The sequence below is a fragment of the Mesoplodon mirus genome, assembly GCF_964341445.2.
Source record: "Mesoplodon mirus genome assembly, chromosome: 4".
Taxonomy (NCBI): domain Eukaryota; kingdom Metazoa; phylum Chordata; class Mammalia; order Artiodactyla; family Ziphiidae; genus Mesoplodon; species Mesoplodon mirus.
In genome coordinates this window covers 124,771,688-124,795,238 of record NC_138979.1, presented here as the reverse complement: position 1 = coordinate 124,795,238, position 23,551 = coordinate 124,771,688, and the positions used below count along the sequence as shown (strand labels likewise).

The 23,551-nt window shown below is 41.0% G+C and overlaps 1 protein-coding gene across 1 annotated transcript in view; it reads left to right on the top strand.

Annotated features, from left to right (window-relative positions):
• The first annotated feature begins 1,709 nt into the window (after positions 1-1,709).
• SNX6 (sorting nexin 6) overlaps positions 1,710-23,551 on the top strand; it is a 63,465-nt gene continuing 41,623 nt past the window's right edge. The window contains 6 exon segments of the mRNA XM_082616737.1: positions 1,710-1,768; positions 1,770-1,839; positions 12,113-12,217; positions 13,052-13,162; positions 14,947-15,068; positions 16,987-17,110. Of these exon segments, the coding sequence (XP_082472863.1) occupies positions 1,725-1,768; positions 1,770-1,839; positions 12,113-12,217; positions 13,052-13,162; positions 14,947-15,068; positions 16,987-17,110 (576 nt within the window). The 5' untranslated portion in view covers positions 1,710-1,724.

The following is a 23,551-nucleotide window of genomic DNA, read 5'->3' as shown; positions in this document are numbered from 1 at the left end:
GAAAATGTCTGGAAGTTTAATATTATTGTTTTGTGGGAATTCCCTGGCAGCCCAATGGTTAGGACTCCACGCTTTCACTGCAGAGGGCGCAGGTTCAATCCCTGGTTGGGGAACTAAGATCCTGCAAGCCACACAGCATGGCCAAAACCCCCCGAAAAACAACAGCAAAAAACCCATTACTGTTTTGAGAGCTTCAATTCAATAAGATAGGATGAGAGGGCCTGGCAAAATAGGGAATCAAATGTGGAGGGCCTGGAATCACAGGCCGCGGAGTTGGACCTTCACGTAAGGGAGACTTGGGAAGATTACTGAACAGGGTAGTAGCATAATCATCAATACCTGTGTCTTAGGAGGAAAACTGGCAGCAGTGTATAGAATGGTGAGAGATGGAACTAAGAGAAGTTATGAGAGTATTGCAGAGGGCCAGACAAGGGTGGGGGGGAGATAAATTAGGAGTTTGGGATTAACATATATGCAATACTATATATAAAATAGATAAACAAGGACCTACTGTATAGCACAGGGAACTATATTCAGTATCCTGTAGTAACCTATAATGGAAAAGAATCTGATAAAGAATATATATATGTATATACATGTATATATATATAAAACTTAATCACTTTGCTGTACACCTGAAACTAATACAACATTGTAAATTAACTCTACTTCAGTTTTTTTAAATGGTTTTTAAAAAACAGGCCAGACAAGAGATGCTGAGAGTAATTGCTGTGGAAGGGGGTTGGGAGGAGGAATGAGACCAGTTTAAGAGGTAATGGCACATGATAAATTACAGATGTAATAGGATTTGGTTACTAAATGGTGTAACGAGTGAGGGAGAGGAAGGAAGGACTTGAATGGGACTTAGGTTTCTGGTCTGAACATCTGAAGATACGGATGCCATTAACTGAATGGGAGTACAGGATTGCTTGTTTGTGCGTGTGTGTAATAGAAAAAGTGGGGCAGGGGTAAGGAATTTTTGTCTTGTCTCAAGCACCCGTGTGGTGCTCTACAACTGGACAGTTAGAGTAGGTCTGGGGACATTTCTTGGTATAAAGAAAAGGAATACTCTTGTAATGTGAACAGCTCATTTACGTAATGCTCAACCATTAGCGCCCCAAACCCTGAGATAGTTATTGCCTCGCTAGCAGTAAAAGCTTGATTACAGCCCCTGACTGATGACGGTGTAAAGGGCCTGGGTTCCCACAACTTCTACGGGCAAAATATTAATTGTGATTAATTATCGTGTGGCACTATACAAAGACTAGATGATTTACTGTGGGTTCCGGAGGGTGCTTGCTTGGTTTTTCGCCGCCGCCCTCAGAGAACGGGAACTGGACAGCTCCCCAGGTGGCCTTCGGCCCTTCTGGGATCAGAGCCGCCCAGCCGCGAGCTGTCTCCAGACACGTGAGCCTGGGCCTTCGGGCTCTCTCGGCCAAGGGTGCTTCGACCTTGGGCGGAGGGTACTTCCTTCCTTCTTCCGCGCTCTCGGACCCTGGCCCCGTCGGGGCGGGCGGGGCGGGGCTGCTCAGAGGCCCCGCCGCCGGCCCCGCCCCGCTTGCCTGCCGCCGCCGGCTCCCTCCGGCCAGCGGTGCGGTGCGCGCCTGCGCCAGCCCTCGCCTCGGAGCAGCCATGATGGTGGGTGTCCGCGGCGCCGAGCCCCGGGCGCGCGGTGGGGGCGGCGGGCGCGGGGCGGGTACGGGGGCCGCGCCGGCCTGACACTAATGTCTCTCCTTGTGTCCCCCCCACTCCATCCTTTCCCCGGCGCGCCGGGCCCCGCCGACCTCGCAGGAAGGCCTGGACGACGGCCCCGACTTCCTCTCAGAGGAGGACCGCGGAGTAAGTTATGCCTCCTTCTGGCTCGCGGGACCCTCCCTCCCCCGCCTTGGTCCAGGGGTGTGGTACGGGAGCGGGGTGTCTCCGGCCGCGCGGCACCCCCTCCCCGCCGGCCTCCTTTCGATTTCCTCGCCGCACCGCGCCCCGCCCTCCTGCAGCCCTTCCTCCCTTGGGGCCGTTCGATTCTGATTTCCCGGGGACCCGCGGCCGCTCTTGGCCCCCGCCTCGGCTCCGACTCTTCGGTGGACCTCCTTCCCCGCCCGGTCCGGGTGCAGGTGGGGAAGTGGAGGTGGAGGCCGGAGCTGGACACCCACCGCCACCTCGTTGGGGGCTATGAAAACCCATTGTCAGACCTTCCTGCCGGCACCTTCAATTTCCCCTTGGGGACCTCTCGAACCCGCCCTCGCCCACCCTTCTTTCCCTCTAAAACATTATAGTACGGGCTTGTTCTAAATTACCCTTTTGCACGGGATTTTACAGTCGCCGAATCTAAACTCTTCTCCACTATCCTACCAGATTTTGTAAAGTGCTGGTAGTCCACAGTACCTTTACTTTTCCTAATGTCCAAAAAAATACATCTTTTGCAGAGATCCCTTGGTGGTGATTTGAGGCAATGCATTTCAGTTCAGAAAGGACCTTCAGGGCTGTGATTTCTCCCTCCCACTCTCTCCCCCCATTTACCTTGGCCGAAGGGTAGTAATCTGTATAGTGCCTTGTACAAGTGAGCACTTGAAAAATACTGATACATGATGATTGCAGCTCAGCAACGTTCCATGGTTCCTTCACATTTAACAGTTTGCACTTTAGTTTTCCGTTTTGCTTTTACTTATTTATCTTAGACAATGTGAGAGACACGTCTGTTAGTCGATTTGGGGCAGGTGATAAAATATTCTTATAGGATGTTATTCCTGTTTTTTTTAAATAAGAGATAAGGTAGTTAGTATTAACTGATGACCTTTATAAAGCTTTAAAATGGTAAGAAAGATGCAGAAGGTGCTGCATATTTTTATAAACGATGAATTAATAAATTTCTCAGTTTACAGAAAAGCATCATTTAGAATTACTAGTTAGCATGAAAGCATCATGTAGGATTTCTGGTTATTTCTTAAAATTTTAGGTTCTAATGAATTTTAAGTCAAAGTGCATGTGTATGAATGTGTATATGTATCTTCCAGGGTAGGTGAATCATAGTAATAGTCATATCTGGGCACTGTGTTAGCACTGTGTAAGCATTGTTTCATTATATCCTCTTATCATCCTTGTGAAGCTTTTAGTATCCCCCATTTACAGATGAGAAATCTGAACCTCAGAGAAACTAAGTAAGTAGTCTGAAGTCACACAGTCAGTGGGTGAGAGAGGTGGACTTTAAACCATGTTGCTGACATCAAAGCCAGTGCACGTATTTCTCAAAGTCACCTTGAAACACTTGCATCAGAATCACCTGGGGTGTTTGAAAAACTAAAGTCAAAAGTTTCTGGGCCCACCCTCTAGTAAATCAGTCTCTTGAGGTAGGGAGGACAGATAACTACTTTGTTAACAAGCAAGAAGATGCCATTGTACGCTGAGGTCTGATTATGGCTGCACAAAGTTATCCTGCTATTTCCTCATTTCAGGAACAGAAATTTCAGGCCTGTTTAAATTTCCTTATATTGTGTTTGTCCTGATAGAAATAGATTGCCATAAATAGATTAGAACTTTTAGGCATTGCACTTTTAGTTTAGATTGTCTTGTTCAGCCTTTTAAGAAAGTCTTGATAGAGAAAAAGCATGAAGTACATATTTGATACAAATTGTAGGGGGGACATCACAGATTCAAAAATAATAGTTCAAGCATTTCATTCAAAGCAGCAAGTAAGCAAAATTAAAGACAGCATTTTTAAATACATTTTTAAGCAGCCTTAAATTTTCATTATGATATTTGGAACAGACGAGAGTCTTACAGCCTTAAGAATATACTGTTTTGTGAGAAACTTAAAAAGCAGACTTTAAGAATACACAATATTGAAAATTATTGGCCACTTTTTGATCTCTTCGGTTATACCTCTGCATAATAGGGTATTTTTTTCTTTCCCAAAGGAAGGACAGTAACATATTATTTAGTAAACAAATGAGCCCTTTGAACTGGGCACATTTTGCTCTGATGTGCTTGTTAAATAGAGCAGTATGTGCCAGCATGATGTCGTAATTCTCTTAGCATTTGATTTGAATTCTAAATAATATGTTTATTGTTTTCAGAATTACTTCAGGTGGAGGAAGTGCACCTCTCCTGGACTCCTAGCCTTGCTCCTCCCTCTTATTCCTTATCTTCATTAATGTCAACATTTCCAGTCCTTCATGCAAGAAGCTTCTGAATCATAACCTTCATCCCCATACCAGAACAGTCACTGAGGCCAGATAATTTCACCTCAGAAATGTTGTTAGCCCATCTTTCATTTACATGGCCGCAGTTAAGGTCCCTCTGTCTCTTGCCTGGACTGTAGCAGTATCTGTCCTTGGTCTGTCTCCAGGCTCTCTACTTTCCGGTCCAGACTGCACATGACTGGTCATTACCTAACTGAAATGATTAGATCATATGGCACCAGTAGTCACAAGGACTTACGGGGACCCAGTTCTTTTTGCAGTAAGGTCCAAACTCCTTATGCTAGCATTGAACACCGTTCATAACCCTTTCTGGCTGACTTCATTTCTCAAGATGCCCCTGCCCCATACACACACACACACACACACACACACAATAGGCATATTCTAGTCTACTTGTCATTGCCCAACCACCTCTGCACTTTAATGTGTGCTTTATGCATGCTTCTCAATGTTGTGGAGTGTTTTTTTTTTCCCTCACCTTTTTTTTCACATGAAATTTGACTTATCATTTAAGACTTGGCCCAGATGTTTGCATTCTTTTGTACCTACTCAGCATTTAGCTTGAACACATTCCACATTTATTGATAGTTATTTCCGATAAAAATGTGACATAGGGCTTCCCTGGTGGTGCAGTGGTTGAGAGTCTGCCTGCCGCTGCAGGGGACCGCTGCAGGGGACACGGGTTCGTGCCCCGGTCCGGGAAGATCCCACATGCCACGGAGCGGCTGGGCCCGTGAGCCATGGCCGCTGAGCCTGCGCGTCCAGAGCCTGTGCTCCGCAACAGAAGCCACAACAGTGGTGAGAGGCCTGTGTACCGGAAAAAAAAAAAAAAAAAAACATGACATAGATTTTGTTGGCAAAGGATAAGATGAATGTTGGCAGAGGAAGAAGAGAAAGTTCATGCCCTGGGGCCATGGCAGTGTAGTGAGGAGCTTACGGGTGAAGTGCTGTGGGAGTACGAAGGAGAGTGAAGACATAATGATAGCTACACACTGATGAAGTGTTTACTGCATACTAGGGACTTTCCACACATCAACTCAATTCTCAAATCCCTGTGAAGTAACTGCTACTATTATTCCTACTTGGGAAAAGAAAAGTGAGGTTCAGAGAGATGAAATAACCTGCCCTGGTTCATACAGCCGGTATGAGCTGTATTCAAACTCAGGGAGTCTAGCTATAGGTACTGGGCTGTTAACCACTGTGCTGTTGCCTACAGGAGCTAAGCCTTAAATGTTGATTGTGTAGGCTCCCAGGGATGGGGAAGGCTTGCCAGCAGGGAGGATAACGTGTAGGTAGGTCATTAGGTTCCACCTGGAGCACTTTTTCTTACTGGAAGCAGGAGTAGATATGGGTAATACAGATAAAGTGCATAATGTGGGAAGTCCTGAGGGATCACCAGCTAGGAAGGACATATGCCCAGATGAAAATAGCATTGTAGATGACTCCGATGTGGAAGGTGGATTGCTTCTTCCTTGCAGAAAGCAGAGAAACCAGTTACCAGGCTGTTGGTGGCAGTCCAGATGAGAAATGTTAAAGGTAGAACTAAGGCAGTGGAAGAAGGGATGAAGGAGGGGACATAGCAGAGAGATGTTTAGGAGATAGAATGCACAGGGCATAGTGGCTGAATAAATACATGCGCTAGACAGAGGAGAAGGAGATGAGGAATATACGAGAGAATAGCAGAGTTAGAAGGTAGATAATAAGTTTGGTTTTCAGATATGTTGGATTTGAAGTGCCTGTGAAGTGTATAATCCCTTCCCTGCCAAACTAGAAAGTAAGATCTGAAAGGGTGAAGATTGTGTCCTTTCATTGCTCTATCGCAAGCACATCTGACAGTGGTTGGCACGTTGAAGGCACTCAGTTGTTTAATAAGTAAATACATCCAGGTGGATATGTCTAGTTAGTAACTTGAAATTATGATTGGGAACTTAGAATAAGAGGTGTGAGTTGAAGGTATAAATTTCAGAGTTATTAGTCAAGAATGGCTGAGTTTGCCAACGCTAGATAGTACCCAGCGGGAAACAGCATTCACAGGCCAAGGAGAAGAAATGGACTAACTGATGGGGCTGAGATAGGTGGGGAGAAAATGAAAAGAGTCCCCAGAAGTTGAGAGAGTTTTAAGGACATGGTCAGAATGATCATTGAGGCAAAATACCGAAGAGAGATCAAGAAGACTGCAAAGTATTGGATTTGGAAATTAGGTCCTCACTGTGTGGAAGTGTTTTGAGACCAGGGCTAACTTGAGTAGAAGAGCAGTGTACGAGCAGGTTCTAGAGCCAACAGGAAGATTACCTGCTCAGGTAGCCGGAGAGCTCTGCTCTCCATGGGACACCACTCCTGAGAGTGCAGAGGAGATGGTGAGTACAGATCTATTCATAGAAAGGCTTATTGATGGGTCTGAGGGAAAACAGCTGCTAGTGTTTATTTCTTGGGAGTGTGGGAGACAGGGTCACTTGTTGAGCATAGGCGTGGAAATGCAGTCGAGGGTTGAGATAGTAAAGCTTTGGAGTGGTTGCTCAGGGAATCGGAAGGGGAGCTGAGCAGATCGGCCCTGGACTGTTGAATGGTTTTAAGAGTCTAATGGAGTTGGGAGAGCAATAATTTGTAGTGGACAAGCACAGACAGTTGTGACTTTTCTCTCGCCACACTCAGTTCAAAAAAGCAAAGAAAGTTGATGATTGAATTGATCCTCCATGTGGGAATTTGCAAGCCAAGTACAGCAAAAGAGCAATGGGAGTTGACAAGACCAGCAAGAAAGGCATTGGAGTGACATCATGCGACTCTAGTAATGTTTTGTTGTTTCTGGTATGATGGATGAAAGGAAATCTAGTTTCCAGAAAATATATGTATAATCAACCATTGATTTGACTGCTGAGTATACAGAATATCATAATGGAAATAATTTACTACAGGACTTCCAAAATCATAACTGGTTGTAAATCAACTGTACTTCAATAAAAAAGTTTTTAAAATCATAACTGGACTAGGAGTAAAATAGATTTAAATTTTGGCCTGAGTTAGTGAACTTAACAGAATTTCTGTCTGTCTCATGGGGTTTTTCACTGATTATACTGTAATTCCCTAGAAATAGTTTCTTAGCCCTGTTATGGTTCACGCCTTTCTTTCAGGGCTGCAGTGAGCCAGAAGAATAGGGCCTGGGGGGCCACTGTAAAGATTAGGCTTTTCTCTAAGTGGGAACCCCTTAGGTTTTGAGCAGAAGAGTGATTTCTAGTTTAGTGGTATGGTTCCAGTGGCCCTATAAGGAATATAGATTGAAGAGGGAAAAAAGCAGAAGCAAGAGACCAGTTGGGAGGCTGTTGCAATAATCAGTTATTTTCCTTCTTCCTCCTCCATGCATCCATCCGTCTCTGTACATGTACTTCTCTGGCAAAAGATTAACAGTTAAGTTTTTAGGAGTGTCATAAGGTTGATACTTTAACGTGTAAACACATCAGTGTAGTAAACTAGTAGTGAATGTCCTCTTTACTAAGTAATTATATATGAAGAATTCATCTATTAGCAGTAGGGCAGTGTCTTTAGAGTATTTTTCTAAGGATAGTGTGTTTGTGTTGCTTAATCATTTTCTCTGCCTGGGCTTTCTCTTGACCATGATACAAGTGTTTAACCTAGTCAGTCTTTGACAAAAGAAAGTACAAAGTTTATTGGCCCAGATAAGGATTAAACTGGTGAATGTAGTCCAGTTAGAATTTCCTCAAACTGACCTCACTACTTGCATAGTTAATTAAATGTTGATGAATCACAAGTTGTTTGCTTTGACTCTTCCCCTTAAGGAAAACTGTCTAAAATTATTGACTTTTCTGTAAACAGAGAAGAAAATCCACCTGGAAAATCTGTGTACATTTTATGTAATTAACACTAAATTTACAGGAATTCCCTAATGTCCAGTGGTTAGGACTCTGTGATTCCACTGCAGGGGGCCTGGGTTCCACCCCGGTTGGGGAGCTAAGATCCTGCAAGCCATGCCTCATGGCCAAAAAAACAAAAACCAAAAAAACCACACACTAAATTTACAATATGATATTTTATTAAATCTAAGGTACAATTGATTGGAAGACATATTTTCCAGTGCTTTAATATGCTTTAATAAGGCATACAAGAGAGAACTTATCAAAGAGTTAGAAAATAAGAAGTAGAGGAATAAAAACAAAGGAGGGAACTTCTGGGGCTGATGGAAATGTTCCATATCATAATTATGGTGATGATTACAGGGGTGTAACCTACATATTTGTTTAAACTCTTCAAACTATATACTTAAAATCTGCAGTTCATTATATGTAAACTATACCTAAAAAATAAAGTACAAGACCAAAAGTGGTAAATGTATAATACAGGAATATTTTTTATTGATAAGTTAGAATTTTAAAAAACCAGGTGTTTTACTGTCAGACAAAACAAAGCAAAAAAAGGGGAACAGTGTATTTGGTATAAAAGGATAACGAAATGGAAGACAGAGAAATATTTTAATAATTTAAAATAATCTTTAATTGGAAGAAAAAATAACAGCCCTTCATATGTAGAAATCCTGAAAGGTGTGTTCCCAAATTGATGGCACAACGGTTAAAAAAAAAGAAAATAAACCTGAAAATTAAAATATACTTAGAGATATGAAATCTGGCAGAAATATTTTATATAATCATTGAAAAGAAAATATTAGCAGTTGAGATGAAGTTTTGACAGAATGTAAAGACAAAGACAACCTGGAAAATCTAGGCCGGTGTTCCCAAGTACGGTTTTTAAGGCTCATTCCGAAGATTCTGTTTTGATACATCTGGGATAGGGCGTGGGATTCTGTATTTTTTAACAAGCATCCAGGTTGAGTCTTATGAGTTGTGTCTGAAAAATCCTAGACTAGGCAGTGAAAACAAGAAATGGAGAACTGCCAAGGTTATTATTCCAAAAACCATATGATAAATTTATGAGTTTCCTGTGGCTGCTATAACAAATTACTGCAAACCTGACGGGTTAACACAACAGAATTTATTCTCTCACAGTTCTGCAGGCCTGAAGTCTGAAATCACTATCACTGAGCTGAGATCAAGGTGTTGGCAGGGCCACGCTCCCTGAGGCTCTAGCGAAGAATTAGTTACTTGTCTCTTCCAGCTTTCTCGTGGCTGCCTGCAATCCTTGGCTTGTGGCTTTACCACTCTAATCTCTGCCTCCATAGTTAAGTTGCCTTCTCTTCTTTTGTCTGTGTCAAATCTCCCTCTGCCTCCTTCTTATAAAGGTACATGTAATTGTATTTAGGACCCACCTGGATAATCCAGGATAATCTCCCCATCTTTTTTACCATATAAGGAAACATCCACAGGGATTTGGATATGGATGTCTTTTGGGGAGCTGTAATTCATCCCACCACAATAAACATCTTAAGAGTGGCCTGAATGTGAGTAAAAAGAAATAAGGAAACAGATTTCTTAAATTAGAATTAAGGTAAGGGGTTAGAGGGCAGGTAGGAAGGACAGTTTGAAGACATAAGGCTAAATAAAAGCAAGAAAACCAAAGAATAAAGTACTCTCTAATGTTTCCAATACTTCAGAAGCAATGAAGATAGTTGGAAAATGAAAAAGAATACTTTGTAATTCAAAACAACCTTTAAGTTCATTTCTTTTATCAGACAGTGGACTACATGTAGCATTGAGTACAATAGCAATTTTTAAAATATTTTAAACTATTTTTATGTAAGTTTATAGTATTAACTTTTAAAAATACGATTACTGATTGAAATTTATTTTAATATAAACTTATTAAAGTTATCAATAAAGTTTTCATTAAAGGCCGTGCAATTTAAATAGTGATTAATTTCTTCTGTGAGTCTTAAGTTAGATTGTATGTAATGGTATTTATTTTTTAAAAACATGTCTAGTCAATACAGAACCAAAAGAGCAAAAATGAAATAGTATGTTACTTTCATTACTTATAAACAACCCTATTTAATGGAAAACTTCACAATATTCATCTTTTAATAAATCACAAGATTTCTTAAAGGCTTATTTTTTTCCTATTTATAAAAGTAATACATGCATATTGTGGAAAGTTGGGAGAATAAAAGAATACACAAAGAAGCAAATCCACTGCAACTCACATTTTGTTGTATTTCCTATAAGCCTTTTATGTATGCATTTTTTTTTTTTTTTTTGCTGTACGCGGGCCTCTCACTGCTGTGGCCTCTCCCGTTGCGGAGCACAGGCTCCGGACGCACAGGCCCAGCGGCCATGGCTCACGGGCCCAGCCGCTCTGCGGCATATGGGATCCTCCCAGACCGGGGCACGAACCCGTATCCCCTGCATCGGCAGGCGGACTCTCAACCACTGCGCCACCAGGGAGGCCCTATGTATGCATTTTTAAACATCTTTATTAGAGTATAATTGCTTTACAATGGTGTGTTAGTTTCTGCTTTACATCAAAGTGAATCAGCTATACATATACATATATCCCCATATCTCCTCCCTCTTTTCATCTCCCTCGCACCCTCCCTATCCCACCCCTCTAGGTGGTCACAAAGCACTGAGCTGATCTCCCTGTGCTATGCGGCTGCTTCCCACTAGCTCTCTATTTTACATTTGGTAGTGTATATAAGTCCATGCCACTCTCTCACTTTGTCCCAGCTTACCCTTCCCCGTCCCCGTGTCCTGAAGTCCATTCTCTATGTCTGCGTGTTTATTCCTGTCCTGCCCCTAGGTTCTTCAGAACCATTTTTGCATTTTTTAATGTAATTGAGATCATAGAATAAACAGTTTTGCTTCCAGCATTTTTTCCATTTGCATTGTAATTGAAATTTGAAACACTAATGACTAAGTAAGATTCCAAAGTCAGTCCTGGCTTTTACAACTAGAGTATTTGAAGCAAGCTACTTAGTTACACTTTAAATATTTCATATCTTTGCAGCTGGCTGAGACTTTATCTTTTAGTGTGTTTGCTTCTTTTGTAAATCTCCAAGTTACCCAAAGATGTTAGAATGTTTATTTGTTTAAAGGGGAAGAAAAATGGATGAAATTTAAGAATTATAAGTAGAATTATTCTTTTTTTTTTTGCTGTACGCGGGCCTCTCACTGTTGTGGCCTCTCCCGTTGCGGAGCACAGGCTCCGGACGCGCAGGCTCAGCAGCCATGGCTCACGGGCCCAGCCACTCCACAGCATGTGGGATCTTCCCGGACCGGGGCACGAACCCGTGTCCCCTGCATCGGCAGGTGGACTCTCAACCACTGCGCCACCAGGGAAGCCCTATAAGTAGAATTATGATTAGAATTATATGTGGAGAAGTTTTCTCATAAATGGGTAAATAGAAATGGGTGTATAGAGTAAAATTTAATTTAGAAGAATTAAAGAGTACTGTAGAGTAAAATTTAATTCATATTACAGGAGTTAATTATTGAGTATTATATGTTTTTTTAGCACTTTACATATACATAATATATATATGTAATATATTTAATTATCATTAATAGTTTTATTGTATATTCCTAAATTAAAATAAGCAATAGAATTTAAATGATTGGCCAATATTCTTTTTATTATTTTTCTTGTTCTTAAAGGTAGATACATTTTAGAACACTTGAACTTTTAAAGGATCATCTTCTTGGAAAATAGTTTACTTTTTGGGTGAAACTGTAATAATGTTTAGCACATTGACTCATACAGAGCAAAGTATAGTTGCATGGTGTAGAATGAAAATTGGTTAAGATAATAACATACCCAAAGCACCTCCCCCCAAAAGATAGAGATAGATAGATAAATAGATAGATACAGATATAGATATATAGAGTAAATGAACTTGAGTACTTTTTAGATTTCAGATTCTTTAGTTTCGTTTTTGCATTGTCTTATTGTCTGGGAGAAGAATTAAATTGTATTAAAGCCTTCAGAATTTTCATTGAGTTATTATTTTCTTTTTCTAGCTTAAAGCAATAAATGTAGATCTTCAAAGTGATGCTGCTCTGCAGGTGGACATTTCTGATGCTCTTAGTGAGAGAGATAAAGTAAAATTCACTGTTCACACAAAGGTAAATGGGATTTTGTACTTCTGTTATTTTAGTTATTGTGCTAATGTTACATATGTAATAATATATTGACTAAAATTTTGGTTTTGAACATAATTAGAAATTCCATTTTAGTTTATAATTCACTGCTGTTATTTTAACAAAACGTTTTAGGGAAATGTACTTTTTAAAGATTAACATTTGAGAATTAATCATAGAACTTAGACATAGTACAAATTTAATTTTCTCTAGACTTTAATATCTTTTACCATTCTTGTTATTTTCAATTTTGTTCTATTCCTTCAGTTAAATTACTGGGGTTTTTTTTTTGCGGTACGCGGGCGTGTCACTGTTGTGGCCTCTCCCGTTGCGGAGCACAGGCTCCGCATGTGCAGGCTCAGCGGCCATGGCTCACAGGCCCAGCCGCTCCGCGGCATGTGGGATCCTCCCGGACCGGGGCACAAACCCATGTCCCCTGCATTGGCAGGCGGACTCTCAACCACTGCGCCACCAGGGAAGCCCAAATTACTGTTTTAACAGGCTATTTTCTTTTTAGATTTCAGTTCTCAGTCACATTTTCAGATTGTGATCTATTTTTCTTTGTTTGAATAGTTGAGTTTGATATATTTATAGGATAACTTTGTAATGGTAGAAGTACAATATAATAAGAGGCTGTCAGCTTATTTTCTCAAAGATCCCAGGATAATTTTGTCTGGGTGTCTCAGGGTTTTCATAATAGAGTATAAAAGCACTGAGAATCTTTCATAAAAGACTAATTTTAAAAAATAAGGTATAAAATGTTGAAAGTGTTTTTAGTGTCACTTCGATTTTTATTTGAGAGAATCTCTTTCTTTGCAGAGTTCATTGCCAAATTTTAAACAAAACGAGTTTTCAGTTGTTCGACAACATGAGGAATTTATCTGGCTTCACGATTCCTTCGTTGAAAATGAAGACTATGCAGGTTACATTGTAAGTGTTGAGGTTCCATTTTAATCCCATTTTCTAGGAGCTTTTTAGGTACTTTATTATGTATTGAAATCTTATTTCGCACTTTAGTGAACTGAGGTAGTTTTTTTAAATTGCCAGCTACAAAACGTAATTGGCTACCACTTTTATCCTGAGTTGTCTTATTTGGGAGTGTGGGGATATGGATATGTTATTCTCCCTCATTTAAACTTAAATTCTTACTGTTTATTAAAATAGAAATGGGTTTGTCCTAGGGAGTAGCTAAGGGGGTATTACAGACCATACTGGTCTTGAACCCTTAGGTAGACAGGTGTTTAGAGTTGGAGGGCTCCTTAAGAGATTATCTAATATAAATATGCACTGGGTGTTATGCCTCAGCTGTTGACCACAGTCAGATTTCTGAAGTTTAGTTTCATTTGATTTCCTTGAAATCATCCTGACCTCACCTGCTTCCATCTTTATCCTTGTGGCCCCTCCTTCTCAGTCATTTGCTTTTTTTTCTTTCTACAAGTTGAGTTTGGTGGACAACTGGCAGTGCTTTTTCTTTTTTTCTTTTTGGTTACTTACCAGTTTATATAAAGGATACAACTCAGGAACAGCCAAATGGAAGAAGAGATGCATAGGATGAGGTATTGGGGTGGGGGGTTGACACAGAACTTTCATGACCTTTTCAGGACGCACCACCTTCCATTTTCCCAGCATGTCAATGTGTTTACCAGCCTGGAAGCTCCTATTTCCACCTTTTTTCCCCTCATCTTCTTGTGTGATGACATTTTCTTACTACTTTTTTCTCCCATAGACTAAACACTCTTCAAAGATCAAGACCATGTCTTATTTATCTTTATATGCCAGTTGTTCAGTATCATGCTTGGCACATAGTAGATGCTGTGTGTGGGCATCAATGAATGTGTGCTGATCTGTATTTGATGCTTCCTTCCCTATTGCTTTCCTTGGTGTAATCCTTTTCTTCAGGTCATTGTTATTTTAACTTTCCGCTACTTACCTTTTCTTCCTCTTACTTGCTCTCTTTGCTCTCCATCATTTCCCCTTAACAGTTCTTACTTGTAGGCTCTTCCTCCTACGATAAGTTTTTTCTTAGATCCTTCCCTTGAATGATATGTCTCTTCTAGATCTTATATTTTTATTTAAGGTAAGTGCTTACTTACCCACTTACTGTGGGTGAATAAGATGAGGTTAGTCATTAGTCTGTATCTTGTTCTCTTGTTTGTAAGTCAGTGCTTTCTGCCTCTGGTACACCCTAATCATACCATTTACATACTTTTGAAAAATAGTATACATATTTGCTACACATTTATTTAGTGTGTACTCAAAGCTTAATGCACATAGACATTTGAGGACTCTAGGTTGCCACATCTAGAATCTGCAGACTAAAGTTCGGGTACTACTGTTCTAACACCAGAAAATAGTACTCTGCTCTTGTTTCTTCCTTGGTGTAAAGGATCTCAAGGATCTTAATTTCTAGACTTAATCGAATTCTCTAACCTTAATCGGGATATTTCTGGTATCCAGTTCATTCAGGATGACTTTAGCTCTCTCAGACAACAGTCTTTTATGGTGGCAGTAGTACAATTGCTGCAAGAAATTAAAGTCTTTAAAACTAGTGATTTGGGGGACTTCCCTGGCGGCCCAGTGGTTAGGACTCCATGCTTCCACTGCAGGGGGCATGGGTTTGATCCCTGGTCAGGGAACTAAGATCCCGCATGCCGTGCAGTGCGGTCAAAAAACAACAACAGCAACAAAAAACTAGTGATTTGGTTCCATTACAGATCCCTCCAGCACCACCAAGACCTGATTTTGACGCCTCAAGGGAAAAACTACAGAAACTTGGAGAAGGAGAAGGGTCTATGACAAAGGAAGAATTCACAAAGATGAAACAGGAGCTGGAAGCGTATGTGATTTTTGTTGTTAATTGTGCTTATTTTAATGCCTTTTTTGTTTTGTTTTTGTTTTTTTGCTCTCTGATATCCCATCCTTTCAATCATTTCACCACATTGACCCTTTCTGGAAGATACAGGTTTAAGCCATACAACCAGTGTTAATGATCATGATCAGAGCCTACAGGAAAATTATAGAATAATTGTCTGCACTGTAAAATTCTTTAAATTACAGTTTTAAATAGACTCTGAAAATTGAAAACAGAAGATCCAAAAGTTTATAAAAAATAGTAGAAAGGGAAATAATGACTTTTTTAAAGCACAGTGTAAATCGTTTCATTTTTTATTTACAAGGCCTTAGTCACTACTCACCTGGTTCTCTTTTTTTGACAAGTGTGCATAGTACCAAGACTTCTGTTTCTCATAGAAGTGTGCACTGAGCAACTCTGAATGTATTCTGCTTTCTTTTTCAGAAAGTGTGTGTGTGTGTAATTTTCCCCCTCCTCTTTTCTCTGTCTGTGGCTTCTGGCTGAAGGGAAAAAATAGGAGCAAAGTAACGAGAGAATAGGTTTTTAATGTTTTTTATTAAATGATTACTAGTTTCATATATACTAGACATATTAAATCCTTGAAAAAATTGAGATAATTTCTATTTCATTTTTAGCATATTTGCTGAAAATACAGTTTTTCCTCTTAAACATTTGAAATAATTTTGGATTTGCTATATATTGTTTTTCTGTATTTTGAGAGTTATACAAGGAAACAACTTTCCTTGCATTATCATCACCTTCATCACTCTTTTTCTGGTCATTTCTCCCCTTTGTGCATTTCCTTTTCTCTTCTTGCACTGAATTTCAGTTTTTAAGCATATTTTCACAGTGCTACTAGACTCCTTCAGATGCTAAACTCTTGACAAGATAAATTAACATAGTAGGTCTTCTTTGTTAAAGTGTAAGTGACAGATATTTTAAGAATTCTGTCCATCCATACTGAGTGCAAGCAGTAGTCTGATAGCAGACAGATATATAATTCTATAGTTTATAAGACTGAAAGCTGGAAATTAGCAGAGCACTTTAATATTGAAAGAATCAGTGGTTTTCCAGTGGCCCTGATCATGATTCTTTTGTGGTCTGGTTAGGGGTTGGATAACAGAGAACCTTGGGTTTATTCTCCTGCTACTTCCATCCTCTGCATCCTTCTTTTTTGTCTTCACTGAATGACTACCCTCACAGAGATCAAACTTCCTCCAACATTGGTCCTGCTGGTTTGCTGGTATGTAAAACTTATCCTCCTTGCACGTAGTTGAAGCAAGAATATTGGGCCTTTTCCTTGAGTGTTTTTTCAAAACTGACATGTATTACTATATGATTGCTGTGATTCACTGATGATAGTAAAATATTTTAAACACAGTTCTTCAATTGTAATGGCAAAAATTAGTCTCTCCATGGTGTGTTTCTTTCTTGTGTGCTTGGGTCATTAGATAAAAATAGTTATTAATGTTGAAAATATGATTACTGAGGTTTGGTTTCTGATTTTTTTTTTGTATGAAGGTGTTTAAAAGCAGTAATTATCTAGAAATTGAATTATTAAAGTTGTACAGTATAATTTGTAGTATACTTTCTCTGAAGCTAAAAACAAAAACCCCTATAGTTACCTTTAACATCAACCTGCATAGGAAGAAAGGTTCATAAAACCTAAAAATATTAACATTTAAATGTAATAAATACTATTAACTAGCATGAAGTCTTTTCAGAGCTGGGTTTTATATATTGAATATTTCATTAGCAGCTCAACTAAAAGCTTTGTTTACATGGATTATATCTTTGTATCTCTAATTTTGCATTTAGAATAATTCAAAGAGTATTTGCTGAAAAAACTGTTGCAGATGTTTTTCTGCAGTATTTTACCTTTAATTTTGTGTATTGTTTCTAGTGAGTATTTGGCAATATTCAAGAAGACCGTTGCGATGCATGAAGTGTTCCTGTGTCGTGTGGCAGCACATCCTATTTTGAGAAAAGATTTAAATTTCCATGTCTTCCTGGAATATAATCAAGATGTGAGTATTGATCAAAGTAGTGATCAAGGTTTATTTTTAAAGCATCATTGGAAAGAGTAGGGAGTTGTTAGAAAAGGCTTAAGGCCTTATAAAAACATTTTATAAAATGTTCTTATTTTTCAAGCAGTTTAAAACGACTCTTTTTCATGGGACCTCTCTCGTCAATATATTCTCCAATGACATTCATGATTCTGCCCAAGGTCTCAGGGCCAACAGGAAATTTGACTGGTGCACCAGAATCCAGGACTTCTGGCCTCTAACCAAGCCTTCTGTACCATCCATGGCAGTGGTCCTTGCTGTGCTCTCACGCAAATGCCGGGCCACCTCCAAAACCAGCCTGGTCTCCCTGCCTTGCACTTCCAGGGCGTTTAGGATGGGTAGCAGTCCTTCCTCAAATTGGACATCCACCGCTACACCAATGACCGTAACAATGTGCCCAGTGGCGGCGCCTGCCTTTGGCAAGGGAGATGTTTAAGCGGCATTGTCTCTGGCAGGCTGGAGCGGCTCCCAGTAAGAGCTAGGCTTGGGGTAGTGGTGCTGAAGGGCTGAGTCCCTGAAAGGCCCCAGAGGCCGGGGCAGTGGCCACACGACCCACAAGACCCAACATGGCGGAGCCTGGGGCGGGGCTGGAATTAAGAGCATTTGACTTTAACACCTCACTTCCCAGTCAAGTGAGAAAAATCCCTGCTGGGTTCCTCATCTCAGAAAAGAGTCTTTTTTTTTTTTTTTTTTTTTTTAAATATAAATTTATTTATTTATTTTTGGCTGCGTTGGGTCTTTGTTGCTGCGCGTGGGCTTTCTCTAGTTGCAGCGAGCAGGGGCTACTCTTCATTGTGGTGCACAGGCTTCTCATTGCAGTGGCCTCTCTTGTTGCAGAGCACGGGCTCCAGTAGTTGTGACACGCAGGCTCAGTAGTTGTGGCATGTGGACTCAGTAGTTGTGGCACATGGGCTTAGTTGCTCCGTAGCATGTGGGATCCTCCCGGAGCAGGGCTCGAACCCATGTCCCCTGCATTGGCAGGTGGATTCTTAACCACTGTGCCACCAGGGAAGCCCAGAAAAGAGACTTTTACCATCGTTTTTTTGTTTGTTTGTTTGTTTTTGCGGTACGCGGGCCTCTCACTGTTGTGGCCTCTTTGTTGTGGAGCACAGGCTCCAGATGTGCAGGCTCAGCGGCCATGGCTCACGGGCCCAGCCGCTCCACGGCATGTGGGATCTTCCCGGACCGGGGCACGAACCCGTGTCCCCTGCATCGGCAGGCGGACTCTCAACCACTGCGCCACCAGGGAGGCCCCCTAAAAGAGTCTTTTAGATTCAACACAAAATGTGATGCGATCGTCTGGAGCAGAATGCCATCCCTAAGTCCCTCACATCTCTAGGTGGAGCTGAGATGCTGGGCAAATTCACGACTCTCACTAATGTGTTAAGGGCTTAGATCTTGATCAGTCATCTTAAGTTATTAGTTGCAGAACAGTGTTTTTATGCTGTTGCATTATATAAATCTGATTTCTTTAGTCTGGTGTGTAAATATTATTTGTTGGTATAAATAATTGGTTATATCAATTTGCTGGTTTTACTCATCTGTAAATCCCGAGTCTCTAGAAAAGTAATATGTACATAAAACTTACTTGATGCAAAAAAAAAAAAATGATTCCTTTTCAGTGATAATGCACTGTTTCAGTAGAACTTGAGTGGATTAATTTTTTAGATGATGGTATATTATGTTATTACTGGGATACTGATTTTCATCCTGAATTGTGAACTTCTTAAGAAATAGGGTTATTGGGCTTCCCTGGTTGCACAGTGATTAAGAATCTGCCTGCCAACGCAGAGGACATGGGTTCGAGCCCTGGTCCGGGAAGATCCCACATGCCACGGAGCAACTAAGCCCGTGAGCCGCAACTACTGAGCCTGAGCTCCAGAGCCCACGAGCCACAACTCCTGAAGCCCGCGTGCCACAGCTACTGAAGCCCACGTGCCACAACTACTGAAGCCCATGCGCCTAGAGTCCATGCTCCTCAACAAGAGAAGCCACTGTAAGTGGCTTCAAGTAGAGAAAGTAGAGAAAGCCCGCACGGAGCCAAAAATAAATAAATAAATATTTTTTAAAAAGAGAAAAGAAAAAGAAATAGGGTTATTAGGGCTTCCCTGGTGGCTCAGTGGTTGAGAATCCTCCTGCCAGTGCAGGGGACATGGGTTCGAGCCCTGGTCTTGGAAGATCACACATGCTGTGGAGCAACTAAGCCTGTGCTCTAGAGCCCGCGAGCCACAACTACTGAGCCCGCGTGCCACAACTACTGAAGCCTGCGCACCTAGAGCCCATGCTCCACAAGAGAGGCCACCGCCATGAGAAGCCTTCACACCACAACGAAGAGTAGCCCCCACTCACTACAACTAGAGAAAGCCTGTGCACAGCAACGAAGGCCCAACACAGTCAAAAATAAATAAATGGGGCTTCCCTGGTGGCGCAGTGGTTGAGAGTCCACCTGCTGATGCAGGGGACGTGGATTCGTGCCCCGGTCTGGGAAGATCCCACATGCTGTGGAGTGGCTGGGCCCATGAGCCATGGCCGCTGAGCCTGTGTGTCTGGAGCCTGTGCTCCGCAACGGGAGAGGCCACAGCAGTGAGAGGCCCACGTACTGCAAAAAAAAAAAACAACAAAGAAAACTAAATAAATGAAATAAAAATTTTTTTAAATTATTTTAAAAAAAGGAGTAGGGTTATTAAATTTATTAATGTTCTTAAATTTGAGTTTGGAGGCTTCTGAAGCCTTATGGAGAATTCCAGAGAACTGCTTGAGGTAAAGAATTCAATGCTACTTTTGGGTTAATCATTGACTCTTGATCTGTTTAACCTGCCTTCTTCAGTGCTGATTATTCCTACTTTTCCTCCCTACCTCCCTGCCTGAAAACTCTGTTATAATGCAAAAAGAGATTTGAGGTGGTTGAACTTTGAAAGTTTCTTCATTTGTGGTGCTGGAAGAACTCTTTTCAGTGGATGGGTGATACAGATCTTGGGATCTATATTTGACTGACAATATTAACTCATAATTTTAGTAGAAAACAAATGTAAACATAGTGGTTTGTTTGCTTACAAGTCAACATCAAGATCAAAGAATTTTGTGTATACAAATTTTCCCTCTTCGTTTGGTTTTAGTAGCCGTGACAATAAAATGTCCTAAGTCTAGCAGTAGAGAAAACTTATAAAAGGGTATGAAAGTATAATTCAAAATGTAGCACTTTAGCATGGGTACTCTCACAAGCATAAGTGTAGTATGTGGCACTGGCCTGTGGTCACTTAATAACTAGAAATTGTAAAGAATGCTGGCTATATTGTGAATTATAAGAGTCTAAAAATGATTCATGAATAGGGTTGCTAACAAACACATGATAGAATGCTGTCATCACTTTTTTACCTTTATGAGTTTGTTTATGCTGGCCTTTATTATGGCCTGGGCTAAAACGTTAACAATAATTTGGTAGAGCAACATAGGTGTAAAGTGAGGCATGGTGGTACCAGCAGAAGGCCACCTTAGTACTCAGGCTCCAAGTACTCTATCCTATTGCCACAGCCCTTAGTACTATCTGAAATTATATGTATGTATGTATGTATGTATGTATTTATTTATTTATTTGGCTGCGTTCGGTCTTCATTGCAGTGTGCATGCTTTTCTCTAGTTGTGGAGAATAGGAGCTACTCTTCGTTGCAGCGCGTCGGCCTCTCATTGCAGTGGCTTCTCTTGTTGCGGAGCACGGGCTCTAGGCGTGTGGGCTTCAGTAGTTGTGGCTCACAGACTTTAGAGCGCAGGCTCAGTAGTTGTGGCTTGCGGGCTCTAGAGCACAGACTCAGTAGTTGAGGTGCACGAGCTTAGTTGCTCCGTGGCATGTGGGATCTTCCCAGACCAGGGCTCAAACCCATGTCCCCTGCATCGGCAGGCGAGTCTTAACCACTGCACCACCAGGGAAGTCCCTATATCTGTATTTTAAAAATTTGTTTATATATCCATTATCTATCTCCCCCTACTAAAAAGTAAGCTCTCTGGGAGTAAGACTTGAATTTTTCACCATTGTATCCTCACTATTTTAGAATTGTGCCTGACCGTTAAGATGTAAAATTAATATTTGTTAAAATAATAAGTGAAAGATTATTAAGTGTTTAGTTCAGCTTTATAAAGAGCTTTCATAAATCCTAGGATTTCATATTTTTTTTCCCACCAAAGTAGATTTATTTTTTTCCTTACAAATGTTCTTTTAATATATTTGTTGTTGTTTTTGTTTGTTTGTTTATGATTGCACCAGGTCTTAGTTGTGGCACGTGGGCTCTTTTTAGTTGTGGCATGTGGACTCTTAGTTGCAGCATGCAAACTCTCTTGTTGTGGCATGCATGCGGGATCTAGTTCCCTGACCAGGGGTGGAACCTGGGCCCCCTGCATTGGGAGCGCGGAGTCTTAACCTCTAGACCACCAGGGAAGTCCCTCTTCCTTACAAATTAATATGTGCTTAATAGAGATGATGATGATGATGCATTTTAGTAACCCTTTTAATATCAGCAAATGGTTGTTTTGGAGAAAGTCTAGAAAGATGGACTGGAAAGTGTTTTGCAAATATTTTTTAATTAATTAATAACAAGTATGTTAACAGGTTGTAGAAGATCATAGGCCCAAAATTAAAAGGTTTTTCTCAACCTTGTCTCTAATGCTGTTTCTCAGATCTTTACTCTGTTCAGTGGTGCTGGAAAAGAAATCTGTCTGTGCTATTCTACTATCTGAGCTTCAGAGGGTCATGGGACTGATGAGCTGTTGAAATAGAGTGAAAGTGTCTTGAAGTCTGAAAAAGCTGTGGGTCATCTGGAAGGCCTAGAAACTCTTGTTGCAGCATTTAGTCCTATGAGAAATGGTCACTGCTTTAAGGAATGATTGCCTGTAGTATTGCTTTCCTTATGTAGCTCTGCCCCTTCTGTTTCCAGTACCTACAGCTTTAGTCTGCTTAGCAGTAGCTTAAATATTTAACCTATTCAACACCCTAATCTTCATTCATTTCTTCCTGCCACATCAGTGACCACACCCAGCACCTTGTCTCACCTCTGAGTTCTTTTTTTTTTTTTTAAATAAATTTATTTGTTTATTTTTGGCTGCATTGGGTCTTCCTTGCTGCACACAAGCTTTCTCTAGTTGCAGCGAGCTGGGGCTACTCTTCGTTGCAGTGCATGGGCTTCTCATTGCAGTGGCTTCTCTTGTTGTGGAGCACGGGCTCTAGGCACGTGGGCTTAGTAGTTGTGGCGCGCGGCCTCTAGAGCACAGGCTCAGTAGTTGTGGCACTCGGGCTTATATGCTCTGCGGCATGTGGGATCTTCCCGAACCAGGGCTCGAACCTGTGTCCCCTGCATTGGCAGGCGAATTCTTAACCACTGCGCCACCAGGGAAGTCCCACCTCTGAGTTCTTAAACCCCAGTATTATAGACTCCAAACATAGCCTTCTGTCCTGACAGCTCCCTTTTTCCCTGTTCGCCTTATAGTAGTTCTTTGACTCACTGCTGCATCTAGACCCTTGACCTCTCCGTACACTTTGACGCTGTCAATAGTCCTTTTGTCTTTCTCTTCTCACCTAGAGTTCCTGCTCTGTTCCTTATAACAAGGTTATGACTTTAGACAGGTCTCTCCCATTTTCCATTAAAGCTGATTTCAGTAATTCTTCTTGATCAGATAGTGGCCTTGTTCACGGGGGTGGTGGGGGGGACACCAGTCAGAAATCAAATCCCTGAGCCTCCTGCATCCCCGCAGCCTTCAGCCACCTTGGTGGCCACACTCATTTAATAGCTTCTTTTCTTTTTTCTTTTTTACTTTCTCCTTTCCAATCTCGATTCCTTTTTTTCCTTTGCTTGCCTAACTGCCCTGACTAGAACCTCCAGTATAGTATTAAATGGAAGTGACAAGAGCAGACATCCTTGTTTTGTCCCTGATCTTAGGGAGAAAGTACTCACTGTTTCACTGTCAGGTATGATGTTAATGGTGGGTTTTTTCATAGATGCCATTTGTCAGCTTAAAGAAGTTCTTTTCTATTCCTAGTTTTTTGAGTGGTTCTATAATGAAAAAGTACATCTATTGAGGTGGTCATGCAGTTTTTCTCCTTTATTCTATTAATGTGGTGAAATACATCATGCTTTTCCATGTTGACTAAGATATCTTTCTAGCTATGCTGGCTCCCATGTACTTGTGGATCTATGGGAATCTCTCTTGATGTGTTTTCGTCTTAACTCTAAAGCTACTTCCCAGTCTCTTTCATGGGCTTTATCCTCCATATATCCATTCATTTAAATCTGATTCTTCCAAGCTTCCTCACTGAGTTCTCTAGAAGTCTAAAAGTTCCTCTAGACTTCTAATTCTGTAAATTCTAAGTCATATCATCTACTCCTGTGGCTCCATCTACTCTAATATGCTCTTAAG